The sequence below is a fragment of the Athene cunicularia genome, assembly GCF_003259725.1.
Source record: "Athene cunicularia isolate RWA chromosome 1 unlocalized genomic scaffold, athCun1 chr1_part1, whole genome shotgun sequence".
Taxonomy (NCBI): domain Eukaryota; kingdom Metazoa; phylum Chordata; class Aves; order Strigiformes; family Strigidae; genus Athene; species Athene cunicularia.
The window spans coordinates 130041075-130049708 of NW_020799091.1; the positions used below are offsets into that span (position 1 = coordinate 130041075).

General features: G+C 37.3%; 1 protein-coding gene across 1 annotated transcript; it reads right to left on the reverse strand.

The window, feature by feature from the left end:
* Nucleotides 1-747: 747 nt before the first annotated feature.
* Nucleotides 748-7625, reverse strand: MAIP1 (matrix AAA peptidase interacting protein 1). The gene is made up of 4 exons (XM_026843893.1): nucleotides 7531-7625; nucleotides 5631-5757; nucleotides 4492-4642; nucleotides 748-2672 (listed from the first exon to the last, which is right to left on the reverse strand). The coding sequence occupies exons 2-4, from the start codon at nucleotides 5686-5688 to the stop codon at nucleotides 2594-2596; spliced, it is 288 nt and encodes a 95-aa protein (XP_026699694.1). The 5' UTR covers nucleotides 5689-5757; nucleotides 7531-7625; the 3' UTR covers nucleotides 748-2593.
* Between the last annotated feature and the right edge of the window lie 1009 nt (nucleotides 7626-8634).

An 8634-nucleotide genomic window follows, 5' to 3' on the forward strand; every position in this document is an offset into this window, starting at 1 on the left:
TCTTTTTGCCATGAGAATTTGGGACAACCTTGATAGTATATAGAAATGTATTCACTAGGAGCTAGCCTGAAGACACTAAATACATTTCTTACCTTAAATAACGGGAGGTATGGGTAGATACTTTTGGCTAGAAATGTAGAAACCAGAAGTTCCTGTTTTGCCTGAACAAGTGACATGGAAGAAAAGTATTTCCACAAGAGAAAACATGGATGCCATAAGATGACAAAATGCCCTTCCCTGACATTCACTTCAGTCTGATTAATTGCTAGGATGATCAGATTTATGACAGAAAATTTATGGATGACAAGTAAAAAGGAGTCAAAGCTTCTCCTGTAAACTTCTTTAAGATGTACATTTGTCCATTCCTTCCAAGTTAGGCTTTGGGTGGTTTTGAGGGGGGGTTGGGGTGGAGTGTGGGGGTTGTGTTTTGGTTTTTTTCTGAAGCCAATATTAGACTGTAAATCCAGTTTAATTACACTGTTTTAATTCACTGTGGAAGTAAACTACTTTCCAGCACAGTAAGCTTAGTAATTTATGTGCCTTTCTGATTTATTTATGGTGCAATAAGGCCATGGGTAGTTCTGCATCTGATGGAGATTTGTAGTCTCCAGGATAATTTTTAAAATGAAGATTAGAGAGGAAAAAAACCTAAACATCCAACCACTGCTTTCCCCCCACAACCCCCCAGACAAACACAACTCTGAAAAAATAAAATAGTGCATGGAAATTTCCAATGACATCTTTTTCTTTTCAGAAAAAATGTGTTATCAGTTTGGAGTATGTTCATATCAAGTCACAATTTTATTGTGAATAAACCAAAAAAAATTTTCATTATTAGTCATACAGTAGGGTCTAACTCTGTCTTTGCTACCAAAAATGGAACACTCACTAGTAAAAGGGTAATCACTCATCAGTCATGACAGAGACTCCCATTTTGATACATCTAATGAAACAAAAAAAGATACTAATAAAGTAATCCAAATTAAAAATGAAGATACTCCAGCATTTCTAGATAGACTTCTGTTACTTAAATGTGAGAGCAAACACTCCTGAATATGAAGATGGCTTCACTGGCTTTTGTCTTCTTTTGCTCGGTAATAATGACTTTTTTTAGAGGTACATCTGTACACCTCAGTAGCGTCCTGCTTGTTTCTCCTGTTATTATGTCAACTACATCTGATTGCAGCTTCTTGCAGCGCATCATTCAGTGGCCAAACTGGACATGCTACCATTTAGCATCATTCCAGCAAATGGCCCACTGAATAATAAACATTTTTTCGCTTTGCCTCAAACTTCCAGACTGACTGCATACAAAATGGCTATATAAAATTTTAAATTCTCCCTGGAAGACAAAGCTCTCTGTCATCACTGAACTTTGTCTAGAGGAAAAATCACAAATTCTCCATTATAAGGCCAGGCTGCTGCTGCTAAGGCAGAACAAAATACCTTAATTATTTTGCCAAGATTTGACATAAAAAAACATGTTGATAAGCTTTAAACATTCTTCGCATTAAATCACTGCATCAAAAGAGCTGAACTACAGAAAACATAATTTATACCTTTCAATCACAACTACTGTGAATCACAGTAATTATACTTTACACTTCCAAAACACTGCACAAATCTCTACAACACACCCAGGTAGAAAGTTAACTTTAAAGTTGAGCTAGGGGATAAAAAAACCTGTTACAATGATCTCCTGTTGATCTGCATATAAAAATCTCAAGCTACTTACACCAGGATTCTCATGTTCCCGAAACAGAGATAATCTGAGAATTAGGAAATTGTTCAGTTGCCATATCTAATTTTAATGATTTGCTCATTTCTTCAACAAGCATTTCAAACAGAGGACTTCATTTAGCTTCAGTGTTAGGTCCTCTTTTAAATTCATGGTTTTGACTGATTTTTCTATCATAGACTTCTAAACTTGCAGTTGTCTGTACGTTACTGAATTGAAGGGAATGTTGTTTTCATTTTTTAAAATGTATGTAAGTATGTCTTTGATCTATTTTCTCAGTGCAATGCTAAAAGTTTTTTCTTACTCCAATCCTATACCAAATACAGATATTGGTTCTACGTTTTTAATCTCAATTATATTCAAAAGCAAGATTACCTCAAAATGAACTGCTGAGACTAGACAATCTAAGAAGTTCATCTACCTCTATTTCGTCTTGCATGCTATTCAGCTATATATTGTACAGTCCCTAGGAAAAAAAGAAACATAGGAAAATAACTCAGAAGGGCTGCCAGCCATGAAAGAGTTGTTTATCTTCAAGTGGTACCATTTCTTCTCAGAACGTAAGAAGTCGACATACCTGTAATACCAGCCTGCATGAAACTGCGTTGTGTAAATGTCTTGGATAAGCATTAGAACCAATTAAACTTCTACTAGCCTGTTCCAGGGAAAAGGCTTTATTGCAATGCTGCAGCACAGTGTAAATTTCAGAAACAATTCTGGAAAATCAAACATACAAAATTCATTCCTCTTCTGGAGGAGAAGGAAGGAAAAAAAAAAAAAAAGAGACCAAAAAGAGCCTGATATTTGTTACATCAGAACATGTACAATGGTACATAAAAAGACTGTAGAAGGCATTTATTCTAATAGCCTTGGATGTTCAATCCGTGTAATTGTCCAGTCTGGTTTTGCTCCTTCTGTAAACTCCCTTTGGAACCTGGAAAAGGAAAGACAGTAAGTGAAGAATTGATAAAATTTACTTGATCCTTAAAGAACTACTAATACCAACAAGATATGAAGAAATATTTTACTTCAAAGTTATCCCTGTAAAAGCTCCTTAGATTCTGATGCCTATGCCCCAAAATGGAACATCAGAATTAATTTTATAGTAAGAAACAAAGTGCATTGACTTTGTTTTTTTGGTTCAGATCCCACAGACAGGATCAAGCAGCAACAGTAAAGACCCTGATATCAAGAAAGCATTCAGTTTTCATAGCAGTAACTATGAATATAGCTTTGTGGCAAATCCTCATCTCTAAATAAAGGGTTTCATTTAATGCAATGGTAACTGCATTCTAAAGGGAAATCATGTGCTATACACTCTACCTGAAAATTTTCATTTTTACTGAACTATACTTTAAAAAGTAATATATTTTCAGAAATACATCAAAAAGACAAAACTAACAATAGTACTGAATCTCCCTGACATAAAATTCTGCAGTTTTTGATAGGAAAATGTAAACGTCCACCCCTATTTTCAAAACAGTCTTCCTTCTGTAGTCATTAAAACCTTCGTCCCTGAGCATGTCAGTTTTGACTGTTTGTCATCTAAAGATAAGTCTGAGCTTCAAGCTGAATATTCACACTCCCAAGTAACCTGCACATTGTGGATAAGAGCAGTAGAACCTCATTGCTCTGCAATTACATACAAATCCATTCGTGGAAACTCTCTTCTCCAGGCGCCCAAATATTTAACATTAGGCTTCCAAGGCCTGTAGTCTTTTTGCCCATTGGAGTTTAGGTTAGCACTGTAGATAGCAGAAGAAACACATAATTGCAAAGACCTCTCTGCTGGGGATTAGGAAGATATTTAGGGCTTTAAAGGGAGGCTCCTGGGGTTAATGGAGTCTCAGAAGCCTCCAACACTAAGGAAGATGCTGAATGCACTTAAGGGATGGATCCACAAAAATTCATCCAGGCAAAAACCACTGGTGTCCTCAGAGTGTTTCCTTTGTTTCAGAGCTCCTCATCAACCAGACCACAAAGTCTCTCCATTTCAAACGTGAGTGTAGAAGTCATTGATTATATTACATTTCTCACACAAAATCTCTCTTTTCCCAACTTTGGAGGATGTTATTTTCACTACCTTTTGCCAACTGTGCAGATATTGCTGCATTACTCTGACATCAGTACGCTAACACAGACATTATTTACAAGCGTTCTTATGAAAATCCATCTACCTAAGGTGATTTGAGGGCTTGGATCAGAGTGGCATAAATTATCTGAACACCAGGTGATGCTTGCTTTGTTCTGCTTTTCTGCAGAAAGCATTTGGCTAAATAATTTCCTCTTTCACAAGCTACTTTTTCAGCTAATTGCAGTTATGACTTCTGTGCAGTAAGTGACAAGGCAACAGCACCACACTTGACTGCCTGGCTTGACTGCATTGCTGTTAGTTGTGCTAAGAAATGGGAAACAAGAACTGATATTGGCCTATTTCCTGAAAGCTGCAGGAGCAGTATAGAAAAGAATCAGACATCTCATTCAATGCTCCAGCTAATGCTCTTCCTGACAGAGTTCCCATTAATGTCAACTCAGAAGAAAGGCAATAACATGACTCTAAGGGGTATTTAAAAAATTTGGCCCTATACTCAGAACTGGAAAGCTGGATGAGAACTAATTTAGATTACAATCAAGGTAAATTAAAACATACCAAGTTCTGCACTGGCACAGTGTGACTGCTTTCAGTTCCAAACTGCTTTCCACACAGCTAGCCCATGCACATGGAGGAAAAAAAAAAGGACAAGTAAACTTACTCATAGTTTGCTGTTAAAAGATGTCTTTTTTCTTTTGTGCTTTCATCTCCAAACACAATCTGGAAAACTTTGGTTTCACCTGGTACTTCATCAGGTAGATTAGCACCATTCAGATACCAGAAACGCATCAGGATGCTAACAAACTTTCTTCCTGTGGAAATAAATCAAAGCGTAAGATAGATCTCATGTTTCTCATTGGCCAAATACTCCTATTTCCTACTTAGCATATATCCTACTGAGACCCTGAAAGGACAGCTCACTTCAGTCATAAAGAATGAATGATAGAATAATGAACAATAAAGCTATTTAAAGCCATAGTCATGCTGTTTAGCAACAATTAAAATACACTCTGTAGAAAAGTATGTATTTTATCATGAGTGTTGCATGACATTGTACATAATCAAACTGTATTAAAAAAAAGAATCACAACGATCAAAGCCAACTACTGATACTATGGAAGTATGTAGAGTAGCTGAAACTCAGGAGCAGTCGAAGAGGAAAAAAAAATTCCTATCTCTTAAAACAAGAAAAAAGCTCACTGGGTCTGAAAATTTGAAATGTTCTTTGGAATACCCATGGTTAGATTATAAACCATCTCAACTGTGTCTGATAGTGAACTGAGCACATAATGCTGGTATTCAACCAAAAGAAAAACTTGCATGAGCTCATCACTAATTTAAAAAATAAAAAAAATTAAAAAATCAAGGAGTCCTAGAACAAAGTATATTCCATGAAAACAGAATAAAAGTGAAGACAGCAAAATTTGTATCATTATCCAGCCCTCACTATTCTTCCTGGAAGATGTATTTTCACTGCTGAGGAAAACAGCTTTCTGCATATAGTAGAATAATTGTGTTTAAGTGATTTGAGATTGCTAAGGACTACTAATGCAAAAAATCGGAAATTACAAAAGAAGAAGAATAATCCAAACCTAAAGAGAAGTCAAAACTGATTTATTAACAATAATCTCTCCCGTTTAAAAGAAAATCAGGGAATTATATATAGATGAACTGTGAACAGAAAAACAAGGAAGGAGAAACAGCACTCAAACACACATCTGTACAGAGAATGCCTGCTTAATAGCAAAACCAGGAAATAAGACTGTCTACTGCTGAAATGTCTTAGAATTCTACACATACCATCATCATCATAGTAAATGCGAACATCTCCTTCTGTTGTGTACATGATTGCATCCATGTCAGCTGCTAAAGCATCCCTGTGGTTGTCAGGGAGCAAAGAAATCTTTTCCTTCAGCACCTGAAGTACCTAAATTCAGAAAAAACGTTACTTAATTTTTCATTAGGAAACTGAAGTAACAATCTTTTCTACTGCAGTTAATAAAATTAGCTATATTGCTAAAACATTTGTATAACATACAACAACAGAACTGAAAAAGCACTGGGAAGTTTGGGCACTGCCAAACTCTAATTCAGTGATATTAAAGAAGATCCATTTACTATTGCTCAAATCAATGAGAGCTAAGTATTTTAACAAATGTTTAGAAGAGATACTGTCAAAACAGAAGTTGGAAAGCAAGGCATGAAAGCCCTGAAAATACCAGTTAAGCTTGCTTCCACTATCATACTTACACTCTTCCTTCTCACTGCTGATTTCTTGCTATGTGTATACTCCTTGGCTTTTGATTCAATTATTTCTTAGTCATCTTTCACAAATTTCTTCGAAAATCAGTTCTATTACCACTAAGTTTATCTTTGCCATTTGGTGATGCACATTCCCATTAGAAAAAGTTTACACACTTGCAAGTCAGAAAAGACTGAAAAATCATTGCTCTGGGACTTAAGTTCCATACTGCATTCTCATCCATAGTATTTGAGTGTCCCAAGACCTACAGCTGTGTTAAGAAAGGTGTGGTGCACAAACTGAAGAGGCATCACCTCAAACACCACATGAGAAAGACATGTCAGAAGAAAGGATGAATCTGTGCAGCACTTATTTTTAACTCATACTAAGTTTTTAGCCTAACTTGAGTTGCCATTTTTGGATAAGAAATCCAGAAGTGGCATGGAAGCAAGAGGTGATCTTCACTAGAAGACTTTGGTTTCTAGTACATTTTGCAGGTATAAAATTCACTGGCCAAAGCAACAACGAAGTAGTGTGGTATCACAGCCTCATCCACTGCATGCGTGGGTTACATGAGGTCTCTGGATCGGTGTTTGACCCCGTCACCTGACGAATTTAAGATGAGCAGAGGAAGAGGAGATGCTCTTTCAAAACAACTATAAGAAACAAACTCACATTTTATTGCTATCTCTGCTTAGAGAGAGGAGGCAAGATTGTCCAGTGGGGATGCACTAGAACAGCACCAAAATTTTTGCTGCAAAGGCATGGGTGGCAATAGGGCAGGCCAAGCTGACATCCAGTAACAACAAGGCAGACATAGACCTGAAGTATCTCCTCCATTTGATTCTGATGTATCTGCTACCTCCATCCCCTGGGAAGGCCAAGACAACTTCAGCAATTAAAAATTCATAAACACACAGAACACACCGCACCGATGTTTACTAGCCAGGGTAGCCATATCCCTGAGACCATGACACAAGCCTGAGGTCTTGCAGCCAAAACCAGCAATTGGCTCTATGACCTGCTCGGGGGTGGAAATGTATTTGTGCAGCAGGGATGAGCACAAACCAGTTGCTTTCTGAAAGTGTCCGAAAGTGTCAGCTATCTGCCTACACCAACAGAGGTACGTGATTCCACCTGTCATTCAGAACCCACCACCTTTCAATCCTTTCTGGTACACCAGCAATCTTCTTGGCAATTGGTCTTTATGCCCAACGGCAAGAATAAATATCAATGACAAGAATAAATATATTTTTAAAATACAGTAACTTTCAGTTTCATGGCTTGAAATTAAATATAAAAAAGCATACGTAGGACAAACAATTGCCCTGTTCCGCATTATGCTGTTTTTCCCAAATTAAACCATACTGGAAATATTTGTAGATACTGTCAGGCTGAATGCATGTTGCTTCATAATGGTACAATCAATTGCTAGAACAAGAGATGGAAAGCATTTACCTCTGCTGATACAAGTTCATGCAGAAGGTCAAGTTTTCGCTGAGACAGCAGCTTTGAAACAACAGAAAAGGCCTACCAAAAAATAAAAGAAATACATGAACAAATAACGCTAGGTTGGCTTATTTTTCAGAGAAATCCATCATTATGCAACAAGCTACCCAAACATTCCTTGATTTAAGACTTCAATGTTTGCCATGTATCACCATCCAAATGGAAGCCCTCCAGCATTAAAAAAATGATTCCATGAACTGGTAAAAATATAAGGTTTTTTTTCAGTCTCTCATTTAAAGTATCAAACCTTTTGATAACAGGTAAATGAATGCATAGCTTTCTAATTAAAAAAAAAAAGCATTAATCTATAAAAGTTGGTCTCTAAACTTCAAGAAACTCAACTCTCCTTTTCCTCTCATTTTTTCAGGTATATGTCCATACATTAATGCCTCTACATATTCAAAGAGTGTACTGGTGAAATGCAGAGTGTTTAGGACTCTATAGCATATAAAACAAAAAAAAAACCAGAGCAAGGTAAGATAGGTGGTTCTGCATGCATGGCAACTGCTTCAGTGTACGGTTCTTGGTCTTGAGTTGATCTTATTGTAACATTCTGTCCCTTATCACCTGGTGTGTTTTGAGCTGGTTTTTTTTCTGTTTTTTTAAAATTAAATACGATAACTTAAGTTTCATGGCAGGTAACTCTGTAATTTTTACATGATTAGCTTTGAGATTGCTACCTCTGACACATTTTGTTGACAAAGCTTATTGGGTTCACAAATGTAGAGAAACAAATATATGCACCAGCTCTATACCTGCCTAAGCATTGCCATTTTAGGAAAACCAGCCAAGAGGTGATACGTTTCCCCTTAAACTTTCTAAAACATCTGGAAGCACTTTCCTTCACAGTACTTCGGGGGATGGCTAACTCGGGTCATTTTAATTCCGGAATCTGGGAAGACTAAGCAAGACAAGCCTGGAGAGAAGCGCACCTCAGGCTGCCCTCGCCGCCCCCAGCAGTGAGGTACCTGGCGCCAAACGTGGGGCACCCCATCTATTTCGGACGCGGGTGAGGTGACATCGGGGCACCGGCAGCGCCCTCGGGAGGCTCAG

Bases quoted from the DNA above. Each gene is read 5' to 3' on its own strand.
- MAIP1 (XM_026843893.1), bottom strand. From the start codon at position 5,688: ATGGATGCAATCATGTACACAACAGAAGGAGATGTTCGCATTTACTAT. The intron at 4,643-5,630 runs GTATGTGTAGAA...TTATTTCCACAG, and splicing joins CATTTACTATGATGATGATG to GAAGAAAGTTTGTTAGCATC. The intron at 2,673-4,491 runs GTAAGTTTACTT...TTCCTTTTCCAG, and splicing joins CTTTTAACAGCAAACTATGA to GTTCCAAAGGGAGTTTACAG.